The sequence below is a fragment of the Lepus europaeus genome, chromosome 9 (genome assembly GCF_033115175.1).
Source record: "Lepus europaeus isolate LE1 chromosome 9, mLepTim1.pri, whole genome shotgun sequence".
Taxonomy (NCBI): domain Eukaryota; kingdom Metazoa; phylum Chordata; class Mammalia; order Lagomorpha; family Leporidae; genus Lepus; species Lepus europaeus.
The window spans coordinates 15,118,626-15,136,567 of NC_084835.1; the positions used below are offsets into that span (position 1 = coordinate 15,118,626).

Here is a 17,942-nt window from a genome sequence, read left to right on the forward strand (position 1 = left end):
TCTGAGCCTCAGCTTGCCGATCTGTACGATGGGGCTCCAGGTCTTGCCCAGGGAGGCCTTCAGGATGAACAAGGCATGCGGGGGTGGGGGCTCTGGGGACGCTCAGTGTGCAGGCTGCCATCGCCCTCCCTCCCTCCACTCCCTGGAAGGACGGAGGCCAGAGGCTGGGGACTGGGGTCTAGGGCAGGAGGCACCGGGACTGGGTTCTGTTGCCTGCTGTGTGGCCTTGGGCATGCCCTTCACCCCTCTGCTTCCTCACCTGTTCAGAGGCCACGGTGGCTGGCTTGATTGCCTTCTCTGTGCCTTAAGTGCTTGATAAATATTAGCCCACTGAAGTTTCAGGACACCTATGGGGCAGGTGTCATTATCCCCATTCTCCAGGTGGGTAAACTAAGGCCTGGAGCTGTGACGGCACCCAGCTAGTGGGGGGAGGGGCAGGACCCTGAATCCTGCAGGAGAGGGCGGGAGCCCAGAGGCCACCGCTGCAGCCTGCCAGCTCCCTAAGAATCACATGACCACCTCACTCCCAGGGTGGCATGGAGCCTCCCCGTGGTGGCCCAGAGCCTGGAGCAGGTGTCCCCAGCCAGTGCTGGCTGCGCTGAATGAAACCAACTCAAGGGCGGGGTCCCCTAGAGGAGTTCCTGGCCCTAATCCCCAAACATGTGGCTGAGGGGCAGCGGAGGCAGAGCTGCCCGGGAGTCCCCTTCGCTGGGAGGGGCCCGGCCAGCAGCGCCTTTGTTTGTACTCAAAGCGGTAGAGGGGGTCCCCCATTCCTGCCTCTGCCTCTGTTGCCCACCAGGGCCCTAGCTGATGGGGGGGTAGGAGTAGTCCCCTGCCGGCCCCACCTGGAAACACAGCTGCCTGGGGACACCAGTCTTTTCCCAGTCTCCTGGGAGGTGGCTGCACCCACACAGCGGTTGCTTAGTGCTGGGCTCTGAGCTGCTGCCCAAGCCACCTCCCCCACACCTGCTCCAGGCTCCACTCCAGCTCAGGAATGCGACCCACCAGGAGGGATGAGCAGAGGGAGGCTCCAGAGACCACGTCACTTGTCCCCAATGCCCCTGCCCTCTGGGGCGGGCTCCACCTCCAACGTGGATGTTTGTGCTTTGGGCTGCTCTTGGGCCCCAGGGGTTGATGGTGGTGGGCTCCTATTTGCTGGTGACCGTGACCGCTCCCATGGGGGTGGCAGGGACTCAAGAACACACAGCAGCAAGTCCCTTCAGAGCCTTTATGATTCTGGGGAACAGAAGCCGCAGTGACAAACCCGTCTGTCGCGGACCCCAAGGCCAAGGCCTCGGTGGGGATGATCTCAGGTGATCGGAGACCAAGGGCAAGTGTATTGCTAGTGCCTGGGTGTCTGGTCCGAGTGCAGCACTTGTGACCTGTGGTGATCCCAGAACCCCTGCCCCCCAGCAGGAGGAGAGTGGGGGAGACCGTGGGGCACCCCCCCCCCCCGGACAGGAAGAAACCGCATAGGTGGGGCTGGGCGGGGCCGGGGCCATCTCTGCTGGGCCACTTTTCCTCCCTGCTCCGTGGCTAGCTCTCTGCAAGGCAGGCCCACCTTGGCATCCCTGGACAGGGAGAGAAATGGGCTCCGAGTACCTGGGTGAGGCAAGTGGAGGCTACAGCCAGGCACCTGTTCTCCAGTGCCTCTGCTCTCTCCCGCCAGGAGGCCCTGAGCTGGGGCAGGGACCTAGCTTGGCTACCTGCCCCTGATCTCCACCTGCTGAGTCGCTCCTGCCCCGACCCATGGCTGGAGCTGGGAGCTCTGCCCCCAAACCTGCCCTTCTCTGGGCCGGCGAGACCACTGCCCAAGGAGGGAGCTGGGGGGCCCCAGGCCACAGAGGGGCTCCGGGAAAGCAGGTCCAGACCTTGCTTTTATTGAGGGGGATCCCAGATGGGAGAAGCCCCCCACCTCGCAGCCCTTCTCTAAGGCTCACAGCCACCCTTGGCGGTGATCAGAGGCCAGAGGCCTGGCTCCGACAGCATCCAGGGCTCCCCGGCACCAGGGACGAAAGAGGCCAGAGGGAGGAGGGGGAGCCACACCTCCAAAACCCAGGACAGCCCGACCCAGGGCTCCGCCGGCAGCTCACAGGGACTAATGAGTCCCTCTGCCAGCCTCCCCAAGCCGAGCCACACCCAGGACCCCCTGGGGACCCTTCCAGAGGCTGGGGCCTGGGCTCTGTCTTCCACCATGCCCGGGGAGGCAGGGAGACCCCAGGGCTGCCAGCGCAAGGCCCCTCAGGTGGCCCAGCGAGGGATGGTCCCTGCCTCACCTGCTCTTCCGAGCTCACTGGCAGTGGCCCCCAGCACCCCCCAGGTTAGGCAACACAAAGCAGAAGTGGAGTGGCGCAGGAGGTGGGCCCGAGCCGCTGGAGGGGGAGCAGGGGTCAGGGCACTACGGGGGGCAGCAGCGGCGAGTCTGAGCTCTGGGCGGAGACGTCGCGGGACGGGGGCCCGATGAGCCCCAGGTTGTACAGGTTCAGGATGGAGTCGGCGATGATCCGGGCCGTGCGCTTCTGGTAGCCGCCCGAGGTCACCATGAGGATGGGCACCTGGTGGCCGCGGACCATCCGGAACACAAGTTCGTCTCGCTTCACGATGCCCTGCGTGGGGATGGGGAGGCCGCGTGCTGTCAGGGAGTCCCGCTGCGGATTTAGCCCGGCTCTGCACTGCTCCGGCCTCCGGCCCCTCGGAGGGCCCCTCCTCCCTGCCTCCCGGGCCAGCACGTACCCCTGGGCTGATGGCCAGCCCCCCGAGGCGGTCCCCCTCCAGGACGTCGGTGCCGGCGTTGTAAACCACGACGTCGGGCAGGTACTCCCGCAGGGCCTTCTCCACGTGCTGCTCCACCTTCCCCAGGTACTCCTCGTCCTCTGTGCCCCACTCCAGCTCCACCTTGCGCCTGATGGCCTCTAGGGGGCGACAGGGAGCTCCTGTCGGGGGCCTTGGCAACGCCGCCAGCCAGGCCTACCCTTCCACCCAAGACCCAGCTGCAAAGAGCCGCGGAGAAGCCCAGAAAGGGAGCCCGAGGGGAAGGGGGGGCTGGCGCCGGGCTGTGGAGACCCCTGGGGGCCCCACAGTCGCCCAGACGCGTTGCGCTGCCGGTCCCTAACCCACCGCACAGCCACCGGCCCCTCCCGCCCCAGCGTCCCCGCCTTCCAACCGCTGAGCCCGGCTCTGCTTTGGCTGCTTAAGTCCCGCCCACGGGCGTGGGTTTTAACCACGTGCCAGCTGAACTTCTGTCTGCCGCCTTACTCCGCATGTCCTATTTACCGCCTTGCTTTCAAAGTCCCTTCCTGTTTTCTACCCTAGGGGCGCACGCCTGGGAAAAGATTCGATTTCTACGTGATTGCCCCTCCTACAAGGACCCACACGCGTGGCCATGGGGCGGGGCCTCAGTTTCATCCTCTGTAAAATGGGAACACCTCCACCTGGAGGGATGTGGGGCACGCGGGGAAGCCTCTGCTGGGCCCAGCTTGAGGGCACGGCTGGGGGGCGGGGGGGCAGGAAGCACAGGAGGCTCACGCTTGGCAAAGCGGTCCCCAGGGTAGATGTGGCGGTTGTAGACGTCCATGATGTATACACGCTTGTCCTCCATGAAGTCTCGCTCGTGGCCGTTGCCCTGTGGAGAGGACACAGGAGCTGCTCACGGCCACGCACATCCACCTCCCCGGGAAGGCCAGGACTACCCCAGCCCACCCCCAGCAAACGCCCCATGTGCCAGCTGTGGAGGCGCAGGGGCCTGGGTTCACCCTCAAACTTGGCCCCACGACCCTGAGCAAGGCCCGGCCCCGTTTCCTTGTCCATGAGTGCGGCAGGTGTCAGGCGGGGTGAGGTGGGACCGGGGTTGGGGCCGGGACCCCCATGAGGGGCCGTGCTGTGGGACCCAGAGCAGGACCCGGAGCAGGACCCCCACTAGCAAGAGGCCACACAGCCGTGGGGCGGGGCCTCCGCACACCTCTGATCACAGCCACCAGTCCCGGGAGCCCAGCTGTGGGCAGTGGCCTCGGGGGCCCTGAGAAACCTGGAATGGTGAGCGCTCATTGGCTGCGCCTCAGACTGACCGGGGGAGCCACGGGGAGCCACGGCAAAGGCTGGGGCATGAGGGTGGAACTGTCAGACTGGGTTTTAGGATCAGCCATCTGCCGAGTGGCAGGAGGGGGTTGCGGGAAGGGCAAGTGGGAGGAGGGAGGGAGGACCCACCTCCCTGGCCGGGCTGAGAGGGGCACGGGGACAAGTCTACAGCTGGAGACACAGGGGAGTTGTGAGCCTGGCGTGATGGGGGTGGGGGAGGCACAGGCCTGGCTCGGGGAGACCCCTATAGGGAGGGGAGCCCCACGGTGCAGGGGGGTGTGGCACACAGAGGCCACTGGGGACATGGGGAGAGGTCCTGGGGCCCGGGCCAGCCCCGCCCCGCCGGACGCTCACCTGGTGGGCATCAAGGTCAATGATGGTGGCCCTGGAGATGCCCTCCACTCTGTCAAACAGGAACTGCCGGGGAGGAAGGACACGTGAGGGCCTGGACAGGCCAGAGGGGCTGGCCCTGCACGGTCTCACAGTGAGGGTGCAGCTGAGGGCACACACGCCTGTGGAGCATCAGGACACAGCCAAAGGGGGATGTAGGGCTCGAGAGAAGCTTGTGTGCACGCCACAGCCGCAATCATCGCCTCCCCCGACCCTGTGCAGCCAGGCCCTCCCTCCCAGAAGTGACTTCTGTTGCTTTGCACCCTGCGCCCTCCTGGCGCTGTGGAGGCTGCCGTTGCTCCCGCTGGCCACAAGCAACCCTTCTGAGCAACAGTGAAGGAGAGAAAGGGTCAGAGCTGGTGCCAGCCCCCGCCCTGCTCCGAGCCTTGGTTCCCTGCTCTAGAATGTGGGGTGAACACAGCCGATGTGAGGGGGTGGGAGATCTGGGGGCCATGGACGCACCTTGATGGCCAGCGTGATGTCTGCATAGGCGCAGAAGCCTCCACCCCGGTCACTGGAGCAGTGGTGGAAGCCACCCCCTGCGGGAGGGAGGACAGCGGGGTCGCTTGGAGCCAGGCCCCAGCCCCTCATCCCCCCCAGGCATCCCCTTAGGCTTCAACGAGCCCTGAGGGACCAGGGTGTCGCCACCCCAGGTCGGGAGGCAGCTTTGCCGTCAGTCACCCGGCCCGGAGCTCGACACCTCAGGCGGAGTCCCCAGCAAGCCAGCCCCCAGCCCAGCTCAAACTCGGGGCCTGTAAAGCGGTGTGGCTACAGAGACCTGGGAAGGCCCAGGGCGCCCTCTGCTGGTCACAGCTGCCCGTGCAGCGGGCAGGGCCCTGGAGACCAGGGTTCCCCAGCCCCCAGCCCTAACTCCCGGCATCAGTGCCCAGAGTCCCTTTCCTTGGCTACTCCTGGGAGGCCCCTGAAGCTGAGCCCAGCATGGTTCCAGAAGCCAGGGTGAAGCAAAGGCCCTGCCCCTCACTGAGGGGCAAGCGGCCCCCACTGAACTCCTGGCCGGGTGCTGAGCTCCTACAGCCCTGGGAGGCAATGCTCAACATCATCCCCATTTACAGATGAAGAGACTGAGGCGCAGGCAGGCCCGTCAGCATTCCCAGGTCACACGGCTAGGTGATGGCTGAACCAGCATTCCCAGGCAGACTGGGTAAGGCCCCAGGCTCTCCACCCCCACCAGCCCCTGGGGCAGGAGCCTCCTCGATGCGTACAGGGCTTATCCTAACAGCATGGCTACACCTGCCCACCTGGCAGGGCGGCGTGCAGGCGAGCCAGCCCCGGCCTTGCAGAGCTCACAGCTAAAGGTTGCAGAGGGCAGGGATGGCAGGGATGGCAGATCCACTCTGAGCCGGCCACTCCCTCCTCGATGAAATGGGCCTGATGACCATGACAGCCCGCTCAAAAAGGAGGCCGAAGCGCAGAGGCTGTGCTGCCTGGGCTGAGTCTCCATGGTGGACGGGGACAAGGACAAGAAAGACGGAGGTGTGCAGTCCTCCGTGGGCAGCCTTGTTGGGGAGTAAGCCCCTGCCCGCTGTGGGGCCCCCGAGGTGGGCAGGTTTCCGGTGAGCTGCTAGAGTTCAGGTGCTCCCCACCGCAGGAAGTGTGCCAAGTGTGCAACACTTTAAGAGCCACATCAGATGGGGGCACTGGGCAACCCTCTGGGCCCCAGGAGGCTGCAGACCGCTCCACAGCGAGGCTCAGGGGGCTCCCCAGGGTCCTCCAGCCCTGCCTCCCTGCCCCAAGCCGGGGGACTCACCGATGTTGATGGCCCAGCCTCGCTCCACGGCCAGCTTACCCGCCTGCGGGGATGGGCAGAGGTGAGGGCACAGCCAGCCAAGTCCCCACTCACTCACCACACTCCTCCTCACCCATCCCATACTCAGCCGCCTGCCGGCTCTGAGCTGGGGGCACAGGAGACGCCCCCAGCCTGCCAGCAAACCCAGTCGGGCCAGGGAGCAAGTGTCAGACTGGCTGGCGTAGGAGATGCACCGAGAAAAAGCCCTTGCAGGGAACCAGAAGAAGTGGAAGGAATCGGAGTTCAGTCTCGATCACCCTCCTGCCCAGCCCCGCCCCGAGAGCTGTGATTCCCAGGTGGCTCTCAGGGGGACAGTTCTCTGCTCCTGGAAGCGCGGGGGACTCACAGTTTGGGGGTGGCAGTGACATCCATTCAACTAAAAAAATAACGAAATAATGCGCAACTTTGCAAAGCGAAACAGGAAAGGGGGAAGGATCTGCAGGCAGCAAGCCTGGGCTGGACCGGAAGTCTCAGAGCAACAGGTGCAGCGCTGCTCCCGGCAAGGCACGTGGGCGGGAAACCCAAGCTGGCTGCGGGGAGGGTTGGCTTTTGCCACTACCCGCCCTTGAACTCAGGGGCTGGGTTTTCCAGCCACAGGGTGAGCTCGTCCTGTTTGTGGCAGGGTGGAGGCGTGTGTTGCGTGCCAGCCAGTGCCCGGCTCCAAACGAATTCTAACAAAAGGCTTCTGGAGGCAGGCATGCCAGGACAAAGGAGGCCGGAGGAGCCAACACCGTCCCCAGTCGTGGCCCCGGCGAGCCGCCCCCTCCCCACCTACCATTATGGTTCCTCCCGTCTGGGTCCGGAGCGGCCTGAGCACCTTCCTCTGCACCAGGAAGTTGGGGAGGAAGATGAGAGGGGGGATTTCGGTGATGGTGGCGACAGCGAAGGACCACTGCAGAGAGAGACCACGGCCCTGGACGTCAGGCCGCCCCCACCCCGAGGGCCGAGGCCCCGCACTCACGGACCAGAGTGGGGGGCCACTGCCACGGTGGGGCAGGTAAAGATGCCATCCCATATGGACGCCGGTTCCAGTCCCGGCTGCTCCACTTGCTATCTCGCTCCCTGCTGATACACCTAGGAAAGCTATGAAAGATGGCCCTAGTGCTTGGGCTCCTGCACCCGCGTGGGAGACCCGGATGAAGCTCCTGGCTCCTGCAGCCCCAGTTGTTGTGGCCACTTGGGAAGTGAACCAGCAGATGGAAGACCTCTCTCTTTCTCTTTCTCTCCTGTAACTGTTTAAAAAAAAACTTTAAAAAAATATTTATCTCTTGCTCTATCTCACTCCAAAGATATAGCTGAGACAGAGAGACAGAGAGACAGAAACAGAGACAGAGAGAGAGAAATGCGGCGCCATCGGCAACCCTCCAGGCCCCTCCCAACCTCAGGGTCAGCAGAGAGCAGTTGGCACGCAGCCTACAGCAAGGTCTACCCAGAGACCTCAGGGCGCCGCAGCTCTGTGCTGCCCTCTGGTGTCCAGAACAAGAACTGCATAGGGCTGAGAGTCCCAGCTGTGCAGGCCTGGCCCTGAAGCTGTGGCGGCGCCGGCCAGGGGGAATGCAGGCCCTGGGCAGGGAGGATTTTCAGTCCCCCTCCTCTCCTGCGCCACTGGGAAGCAGAACTCCCTGCAAAGGGCCCGCCCTCCAGCAGGCAACAAAGGCGAGGATCCAGGGCACACAGAAGGCATGAGCACCAGGACGGGGCAGAGTGGGCCCCGTGAGCCGAGCTCCCTAGGGAAACGCCCAGGCCACCAGCAGGACGGCACTGTGAAGGAGAGCCGGGGGCGGGGGTGCACGCCGGTGTGCATCTGCGAGTCTGTGTGTGTGTGTGTGTCTTCCTGGAAGAGGTGATGCCTGCAGGAGGCGCCCAGACAAGGAGTCGAGGTAAAAAGGCAACGGCTGGCGGAGACAGAGTCGGTGACCAAGAGAAGTCAGAGCAGCCAGGATGGGTGGGGTGAGTTCATCACACAGAGCCAGCGGCAGCACAGGCGCACACTGTGCCCGGGCAGTAGGGAGCCACAGGTGGAGCCGGCCCAAGTGCTCCAGCTGCAGCGTGGAGAGCCGACCAGAAGAGAAGCATCAGTCCCGGGGTGGAAGCAGGAGACAGATGCTGAAGCTCTGGGCGATGAGAGCGGAGGTACTGACGGGCAGCAGGTGGGAGGGGCCCAGATGAGGCCCAGGTCAGCCTGTGAGGTGACGGCGCCACCCCAGCCGGAAGGCCAGGGCAGGGCAGGTGCCGGGCTTTGCTCTCAGGGGCCTTGTGTGCCCTGCGCAGCCAGGCTGAGGCTGCAGCCAGAGTGGGAGGAAAGCCAGAGTTCAGGAGAGGCTGGGGAGGCAGACAGGCAGTGGGCACAGCAGGGCAGGGCCCACACGCAGAGCCCAGGGTGATCGCGGAGGGCTGCCTGGAGGCGGGGAGGTGCTCATGGGGCCGAGTGAGAGAGGGTTTCTGGAAGGGTCAGGTGGAGGGAGGCTCGGAGGCTCAGGCAGCTGTGAGGTAGGACCAGGAAGGGTGGCGCTGCCTCCATCCACAGGAGAGCAGCTTTGCTGGAAGCCGGCCGAGCCAGTTCAACAGCGGAAGGAGCCAGCAGAGATGGAGGCGGGGAGGGGGAGGCCAACCACAGGTGCGAAGGCGGAAATGGGCTGCGAGGCCCTCACGGGCTGCACACGAAGGCGGGACACGACCTATGGCAGGGGTCCTAGGTGTGTGCCGGACACCAGGCTGCCTGTGTGACCACCCTCCCAGGCCACAGGCTGCGGGGGGTGGGGTTGGAGGAGTGGGTGCACAGATCCCGAGGGAAACCCCCCCCCCCGCTAGGTTCTGAAAGGCCAGGCACCCACGGGGCTCCCACACGCCCACATGGGTGTGTGTGGTGGGGCCAGACTCGCAGGTGGAGAGGCCCCTGCCCAGGCCATCAGCTCCGGGCACGTGCGAGCCGCCGGAGCCATGGGACGGCTGTTTTCCATGAACAAATGAATGAGCAAATGAGCCATGGAAGAAAGCCGTTCAGTCTCTGCCCCATCCCTCGGCTGGCGTCCCCAGGCACCGAGGCCCCAGCGGTCCAGCTCAGCGGAACGCACAGCACGGGCACACGCGCTAAAAGCCCTGTAACTCCGCCCCCTTCCCAACGCTGTTTCCAGACTTTCCCACCCCAGGCCTCGGCCGGCCCCTGGCTCTGCGGGGCTGTGGTCACGTGGGACGCAGCTAGCGACTTTCACTGGTCCCAGGGCCAGGCAGGAAGGCCCCCTCAAGTGCACCAGGAGTCAGCCAACCAGCCAGCCAGGCCCAGCTTCTGGGGACGAGGAAGAGGAGGCACTGGGGCCTTCCTCCAGCCCCACCCTTCCGTGCTGTCCACTTCAAAAAGTTCGTGGAAAAGGAAAGAGAAAGTAAGTCTAGGGGCCGGTGCTGTGGCATAGTAGGTTAAGCCACCACTTGCAATGCAGGCACCTGTATCAGAGCGCTGGTTCAAGTCCCAGCTGCTCCATTTCTGATCCAGCTCCCTGCTAAGGCGCCTGGGAAAGCAGCAGAGAATGGCCCGAGTGCTTGGGCCCTTGCACCCATGTGGGAGACCCAGCTGGGGCTCCTGGCTCCTGGCTTCAGCCTGGCCCAGCCCTGGCCACTGCGGCCATCTGGGAAGTGAACCAGTGGATGGAAGACCCCCCCCCCCACTCTCTCTCTCTCTGCCCTTCAAACAAATACATCTTTTTTCAAAGTTTATTTTGGTGCAGAAACTTTAGAAAGCTATGCGTCATCTTTTCATGACATGCATTTTCATCCATTTTTGAAGACTCCCTCATGTAATTTTAAACTAACAATGATTTTTAAAAATTAGAATTCTCTTCTTCGGTCCCACGGGCTGCGTTTCGAGTGCTCAAAAGCCACAGGTGGTTGCGCACCATCCGCCTGGACAGGGCAGGTGGGAACTACCAGTTCTAGGAAAACCCACCTCCACCGCGGGCCGGGGAGGACGACAGTGTGGGGGATGTGGCCAGGGCGGACTGTGTGGCCCAGGGAGGCGATGGGCGTGGCTGAGGCACGGGCGACATCCGGACACTCACTGATGATCACCAGCAGTGACCCACAGAAACCAGCAACAGCTGCTACAGGGTGCTTCCAGCGGCCACCGGGCAGGGCTCTGCTGGGCAGGGGACACTTTATCTGGGCCGTGCAGCAGGCTGCGGCGGCACTGCCCCGTCTGTAGATGGGACCTGCCCGGCAGGTGAGGCCCTCTGATAACCCCTCTCGTGGGCAGGGGCACTGGGCACGGGCCGCATGGGAGCCAGGCAGGACCACCTCTGTGGCTCTGCCGCGGGCTGTGTAGAGCCGCGTACAGCCTGTTCCTCCAATCGTAGAGCGTGGCCTTGGACATGGAAACCTGCAGGTGTGTTCGACCCTAGTCCAAGAGCTCTGGGGTGCTCACGTCCTCTCTATAAAATGTAAGATCTGCAGTTCCCAGGCACATCCTCCTGCGTACTTTAAGGCCTCTCTAGATGGCCTGCGCTTCCTAACGCACGGCCAGTGCTAGGGAGACAGTAGCTCTATTGTACTGTCCAGGGGAGAGTGACGGGGCGGGGGAGGGAAGCCTACGCATGCTCAGGACAGCCTCGTGGCTTCTCACATACTTTCAGCCCACGGCTGGCTGAAATGCCGCAGGGCTCACCCATGCACAGGGCCAACTACGTCACCAAGAAGCGCAAACAGGGAAGCAGACAAATGCACGCTCACACGTACAGCGCAGGCACCCAGAACCAATTCAGGTGCAAACAACGCGGGAGACTCCGTCTAGGGGACCCCGTGCAGCCGTGAGCAGGAATGAGGCGCCGACACCCGCTGGACACCAGGGATCTTGAAGATTCAACTGCATTTACAGGAAGCGCCCAGAGGAGGCGCATCCCTAGGGGTGGGAGCTGTGTGATGCCCAGAGCGGGGCAGGGGAGGCTGGGGGGCGACTTTCCTGGGAACGGGGCTTCCTTCCAGGGTGCAGGGAGTGTCCCGGCACTGCCCAGAGGCAGCAGGTGCACCAGTCGTGAACAGACTGAACACCACTGAACTGTACACTTTCAAGCAGCCAACAGCTAGTTTTATGTTATGTAAACTGTAACACAATATAAAAGAAGAAAAGGAGAGAGGGGCTCTCAGAGAAGGAGAGTCAGGGACCCCAGGATCTGATTCTCCCCAGAGACTCTCGGGGGAGGGGTTTCTACCACCCAGGTGCAGCGGGGAAGCCTCCCTCCCTCTATCACTGGAACACCTGGGAAATGCATCTGCCTCAGGGCCTTTGCACTCGCTGCTCCTGCTGCTTGGACCATCATTCCCCCAGAGCCACGCCACCCGCTCCCTCACCCCTTCCACATCACCTCTGATCACACGCCAGGGCACCCCTTCTGGACTCGGATTTCAGACTGCCATCTGCCCCACCCCCGCCAGCTCTGTCACCCCCTTTCCCTGCCCCTTCCTGTGCTCGTGGTCCTCAGCCCCTTCGAGTCCCCTGGGCCTCTATGTACTGGTTACGCCAGTGTGGACAGCAGGAAAGGGGTTTGGTCTGTTGTCCCACCCTGTCCTCGTAGCACGTGGACTGAGCACAGGGCTTGGACTGCTGGCACAGGGGCAGGACATCAGGCGCGCCCCGGGGCAGGCTGTCTCTGGCCAGTGCGGAGCACTCACTCTTGGGCCCCACACAGCAGGTGTTCAACTCTCTTTCCCTGCCCTGGCAACACCCTGCAAACGTGCAGCTAGGGCTTCTTCCATGGCCTGCTAGTCAGGCGTGGAGGCCACACCCGTGCAGGGCCAGGCATGAACCCCAGGACAGGGGTGGGGGTGGGGGTGGGGTAGGGGTGCAGGTCACGCAGCAGCCCCAGGAAACCCACCCTCATCGTCGGTGTGAGGGAGGGACTGAGAGCTGCAGCCCAGATGCCAGCTGTGTGCGTGGGCGTGATAGGAACAGCACCACGCCACCGGCCTCTGCCCTGGACAAACCCACTGTCCACGGCCTGCCAGCCCCTGCCGGGGGTGAGCACCTGGAGCAGGCGCCCTCACAGCGTCACCCACCGCTCTTTTCCGAATGCGCCACTTCTACCCAGCTACTTGCTAATTCCCCTGCGCCTGGCCGCCCTGGGCGCCCCCTGGAACGCACTGTCCACCTTCCACAACTCAAATGCAGGCCTGTGGGAGCAGGGAGCCCCCATCGGAGTCTCCCTGTGCGCTCACACGCGTTCACAGACCCCTTCATCTTGGTGGCGGAAAAGGCAACGTGCAAGTTTCTCCTTTCGCTCTGGCTGCCAGGGAGCTCCAAGCCAAATGGGCAGCTGGGTCGCCATCCGGATGAACCCTTTCAGCTGACTCACCGACATTCTCCTCCTACCCTGGACCTCCGTTTTCTGCCTGGAGCTTTGCCTGTTAGTACTTTTTTTCAAAACTATTGCTATGGATCACATTCACACAGTAGGCTATTAAGGCCAGGCACGCACCTGCCGGAACACTTCTCCAGAAAGCACCTCAGATGGGTGGGGCCCTGGAGCCCCGCCCCCACCCCCAGCCTTCTCCGGGCTCCACTTCCTTCTGTTTCCTCCCTGCCCATTGCCCCACCCCCCCACCCCCCGGACTCTGGCCAGCCGCTCATCCTGGCTGTGGACTGTGACCACGCATGCCTGGGCCCTAGCAAACCAGCACAGGCCAGCACTGGGCTTCTGCCAAGGCCTCACACAACTTTCTCTCCTGGGAGCCACGGTCCAGCCTCTGCCTGGTAATCTCAGGAGCCATGCTCCTCGAAGCTCCGCATGGAATTCTCACAGCTGAGGCCGGGGCGGGCGGTGCGGGGAGGAGGAGGGTAGCCGCCATGACCGGGAACCTGGAAGACTCCCCCAGGCCTGACCCACTTCCCCGGTGACCTTGAGCCTTGGCTTCTCTGTGCACGGAGCTCAGGGGCCTGGTGACCTCTGGCTTCCCTTGGGGTTGTGAGTGAGCCTATGGGGGGGCCCAGCGAGGAAGTGGACCCACTCCCACTGGGACGGCCTGGCAGATTCCAACACCCCCCAGCCCCAGCCCCCTCCCACAAACAGGACAAAGTGCCCCCTCCCCAGAAGTTTGCAGCCACCTCTGGAAAGAGCGTGCAGGCAGCCAGTGGGCCTCGTTCTGTCTGCAGGGGGGACTTGAAAATCTTACACGGAGCCGGCACATTAAGAAACCAGGAAATGCCACTCCGTAGTCTGGCTCTCTGCCTTCTCTGTGAAACCTCAGGACATGGCCATACTGGGCCCACGTGGAGCGCAGCCACGGCTGCCCGCACTCCCTGAGAAGGGGCAAGACTTCTGTGTTTCCCTGCACCCCGCCCCCACCACAGCACCTGCCCGCCGCCCACTTGCTCTGCCTCCTTGTTGGGCCCTGGGCCAAAGCAGAAGAGTTCTGGTGGGATTGGGGACAAGGGGTCTCAGCAGGAGTCTCCGAGGCCTGTCCAGAGCAAGGATCAAAAACCACTCACGCAGAAGCCCAAAGCCCCTGTGACATCCCTGCTTTTGTACCCGCTGCCGACAGGGGGCTCATCGCCCGTGGGGCACCTCATCCTTCCCTGGAACTCACCTCTTTAGGATCTCCCTCTCCCTCTCTCGGGGCCCACAGACACCGTGCCCCTGCGCGGCCAGGCCCTCCCTCCCGTACCTTCAGCTCGTTGAGATAGCGCCTCGTGTGCACCACCAGCAGGTCCTCCTCCGAGGCCTCCCGCGCCTCCACCAGCATGCTGTCGGTCAGCAGCTTCTCCTCTGTAAGCACAAGGGCCAGCACCTGCTTCCCCACGGAGCTCAAGGCCAAGGCCACCCCCGCCCTCCACTCCCCCCCCCTCCACTCCCCCCCCCCCCCAGCACAGGAGGAGCGGGCACTCAACACCCTGCACACAGGGACCCTCGCGTTCCCGGTCACTGGCAGCAGTGAGGCGAGCTCAGGTGCGCCGGGACAACTCTCAGAGGCAGCGGCACCACGGTCCAGGGGAGTCTTCTCGGCACCTCCCCCGCCCCCTTCTGAAGGCGCCTCTCTGTCACACCTGCCACCTGCCCGACTCTTGCCCCTCTCTCTGCACCCCAAAGAGAGCAGCACTGGGACCCAGGGCCCGCAGGCAACCGTGACCAGGGGGAACGGAGTCACACTGCTGGTTTTCATTGCATTTCTTCTTTGCTATGACCTTCTATTTAGGCCAAGTGAAAGGGTCTTTTCCCACTTAGACGATATGATGTTTCCTTTTAAAACCAATCTGGGGGGCCGGCACTGTGGCCTATTGGGTAAAGCCCCTGCCTGCAGTGCCAGGTCCCATGTGGACACCGATTCAAGTCCCGGCTACTTTACGTCTGATCCAACTCCCTGCTAATGTGCCTGGGAAAGCAGCAGAAGATGGCCCAAGTCCTTGGGCCCCTGCACCCATATGGGAGACCCAGAAGAAGCTCCTGGCTCCTGGCTTTGGATCAGCCCAGCTCTGGCTAATTTGGGGAGTGAACCAGCAGATGGAAGACCTCTCTCTCTCTTTCTCTCTCTGCCTCTGCCTTTCAAATAAATAAATAAATCTTAAAAAAAAAAAAAGAAGAAGAAGAAGATTGCTACCTCTTTAAAAAAACAGATTTGGGATTTTATTAAAATTAAAGATCAGCAGTAAATAAAGGCCCAGGTGGCAAGGTCGCCGTGACTGATGCTTGGGAAACACTGTATTCTTGCCTCAGCCATTGCACACTCAGACAAGATTCCCTCCATCTGGGGGGAAGCAGCTGAGGCTGAGAGCAGCAAGGGCCCAAGGGCACAGGACCACGGTGCTGTGGGTTCCAGGGAAATGAGAAGCCAGGGGACTGTCCCTCTGAGTCACACGCAGAAACCAACACTGGTGGAAGCTAGTCGCACATACTGTCAGATACCACTCCAGCAGGCCCCGCTCTCCCTGACAGTCCACGTCCTCCACTGCCCTCGGGGCCGAGGGCTAGCTCCTTTCTCGGGACACCAGCTGAGTCCCTTCCGCCTGTGGCCCCGCCTCCCTTCCATCATCATCCTCGGTGGGAGAGGCGGGGCGGACTCAGGCCAACTGCTGCTGTGGGTTGAAGCAGGCAGGAGCCCCTGCGTGGAGCGAGGCACTGGTACAGAAGCCCAGGAAGGGGCCGTGGGGAGAGTGGCTCTGGCCAGATCGGCTGGACTGAGCAGAGGACCACATTCAGGAAGGCAAGAGCCTGCGGGACGAGAGGCAGGCTGGCCCCGCCCCGCTGGCCAGGGCTCTCACCATCCCATGGCCATGCACCTCTCTCTTGCCCCTCGTCTTGAAGACCCGCTCTGGTCATTGCTGCCCAAGAAAAACCAGCACCAAACACACTGGAAACGAGCAGCACCCTTCACCTCGAATTTGAGCCTCAGTTTTTTGGAAAATGCAGAACCCAAGGCTTGTTCTAGATCTGTCTGTTAAGAGGGGAGGTGGGCTTGGGCGTGATTGACTGGCCAGCTCCAAAGTGAAACTTGGGCCATGGTGGGATCAGAGGTGGGGGAAACATCTTTTTTTTTTTTTTTGACAGGCAGAGTGGACAGTGACAGAGAGACAGAGAGAAAGGTCTTCCTTTTGCCGTTGGTTCACCCTCCAATGGCTGCCGCGGTAGGCGCGCTGCGGCCGGCGCACTGCGCTGTTCCGATGGCAGGAGCCAGGTGCTTCTCCTGGTCTCCCATGGGATGCAGGGCCCAAGCACTTGGGCCATCCTCCACTGCACTCCCGGGCCACAGCAGAGAGCTGGACTGGAAGAGGGGCAACCAGGACTAGAACCTGGTGTGCTGGCGCCGCTAGGCAGAGGATTAGCCTATTGAGCCACGGCGCCGGCGCAGGGAAGCATCTTAAACAGCCACTGCTTCTCCCTACGCCAGAGAACATTCCACCTCCCTCAGTGACAGAGCACGGAGAACATTCCTGCACGAGCTGCTGCGATGCCTGAGTGTCCCGGCTACGGCAGACGGCAGACGGCAGGTCACAAGTCTCACACAGCGCGATGCGCTCCCCAGAGCTCCCGCCCAGGTGGGGAGCCTGGAGCTCAGCTCTGGGTGCCCCCCTGCCACTTGGCAGCCGTGTGCTGCGGGCAGCTGTCCAACCTTACTGGGCCCCAGCTTCCCCTGTCTGTAACCAACAGAGCTGGAACAAAGGCGCTCCACCTCCTCAGCTCTTTGAACTTCAGAGGATGGACAATGGGTAAACTGCAGCGGCCCTGAGTCCACTCATCCCTCCCCTGCCACTGGGCCCCTGGGGGGCAGGGGCAGGACTTGGGTCCAGGGCACTGAGGAGTGGGCGTCTGAGGCCTAGACAGCTGTGCTGGGAGGAGGGGGTCTGGAGGCTGGAGATGTTACACGCAGGGAGGAAGAGAGGTGGGAGGAGGGAGACCTGGGCTCCCACAGGGGCTCTCCATACCTTTCAGGAAATTGATCACTTTGCCCCATTTGCCGGCGTCAAAGGGGTGCAGCTTCTCCAGGCCCATGAAGGTGATGTTGTAGCGAGGCGAGTACACGATGGGCCAGCGCGACTCTGGCACATGCTGGTACAGCTGGGTTGAGTGTGGCCTTCGGGGTGCACAAGGACAGACACACAGACGGGACCTCTTCAGTGTGGCGGCTGCGCCCCCAGTGGACGCAGCCCTGGCCGGGCCCCCGGCTGGGCGCTCTGCTCTGACCCCGGAGGTGTCCAAGGTCGCAGGGCAGGTGCACCTGCCGTCTACACCACAGCTACTACCTAACAACTGTGCGGCCCTGGGCCTCAGACACGGGGAAAACGCGCCCAGAATCCGCGAGTCGGGACGGAGGCGGGGGCGGGCGCTCGCGTCGGGAACCCCGGCGCGGCTGACGTCCGCATCGCAGACCCGCAGCCGCCACGCCGCGGCCGTTAACCGCTCCAGCTGTGGCCCGGCGGGGGCGTCGCAGAGCTGGCAGAGCGGCCGTCAGAACTGCGCACGTCACCCGCCCCTCGTCCGTGACAAGAGGCGCGGGACTGGCCCGGAGCACCCGCCGGCCTGCGAGCACCGGGCCGAAGCGTCCCTTCGCCCGCCATACCTGGCCCGCACCTGCCGGTCTCCCCCGGCTGCCCGCGCACTGGCGCCCAGGCCCATGGGGACCCCTGGGAACCTCCAGGGCTTGGCTCGGCGCCCACCCCGCGCCCCCAGCTCCGCCGCACTCACATCCCGGGGCCAGGCCCTCCCTGCGCTGGCCGCCGCTCCGCGACCGGGCGGGGCGGGGCCCCGCCCAGGACACGCCCCCGGCCTCGGCCCCCACCATTGGGGGCGGGACTCTGGAGATTCGGGTCCGCCCCTTCCGCGGCCGCGCTGCGTCACAGAACGATGGAATCCCGTAGGAAGCGCGCCGGCAGAAAAAAGGCCACGCCCCCAACGCGCGTCAAGCGCAGTCCCGCCTGCCTCTGACGACGGCCCAGTGGAATCCCGCCTGGCTCGGAAAGCCACGCCCCCGGGGGGAGGGCCGCTCGGGCTCTCACCGAGGCGCGTCACGGAGGAGCAGAACGTGCGGCGCCGCTCCGCCCCGGGGGCGTGGCCTCCGCGGGCCCGGCCCCGTCCGCGCCGCCTATTTCCCGAGCTCCGCCCAGCACGGTAAGCCTGAGCACCGGGCACCTTTGGTTTGCCGGCACTCCGTGCCTTGGGCGCGCTGTGTGACCCTGGGTTAGCGTCCGCGCTCCCTG

At 63.7% G+C, this 17,942-nt stretch overlaps 1 protein-coding gene across 4 annotated transcripts; it reads right to left on the reverse strand.

Moving 5' to 3' along the window:
• Positions 1-1,221: 1,221 nt before the first annotated feature.
• Positions 1,222-17,484, reverse strand: HDAC11 (histone deacetylase 11). Of its 4 annotated transcripts, none has more exons than XM_062200599.1 (10): positions 17,431-17,484; positions 16,671-16,819; positions 13,919-14,019; positions 7,047-7,163; positions 6,233-6,275; positions 4,927-5,003; positions 4,429-4,491; positions 3,526-3,622; positions 2,734-2,912; positions 1,222-2,606 (listed from the first exon to the last, which is right to left on the reverse strand). In XM_062200599.1, coding segments are annotated over exons 1-10 (1,044 nt in total). In that variant the 5' UTR covers positions 17,433-17,484; the 3' UTR covers positions 1,222-2,390. The 4 variants fall into 4 exon arrangements, with proteins under 4 accessions (XP_062056583.1, XP_062056586.1, XP_062056582.1 ...); XM_062200602.1 differs by lacking the exon at positions 17,431-17,484 and adding an exon at positions 17,306-17,352 and having other exon boundaries at positions 7,047-7,094; XM_062200598.1 differs by lacking the exon at positions 17,431-17,484 and adding an exon at positions 17,306-17,347.
• Positions 17,485-17,942: the final 458 nt, after the last annotated feature.

Bases quoted from the DNA above. Each gene is read 5' to 3' on its own strand.
- HDAC11 (XM_062200599.1), bottom strand. The intron at 6,276-7,046 runs GTAGGTGGGGAG...CCATCCCCGCAG, and splicing joins AGACGGGAGGAACCATAATG to GCGGGTAAGCTGGCCGTGGA. The intron at 4,492-4,926 runs GTGCGTCCATGG...CCTCCCCGGCAG, and splicing joins ACATCACGCTGGCCATCAAG to TTCCTGTTTGACAGAGTGGA.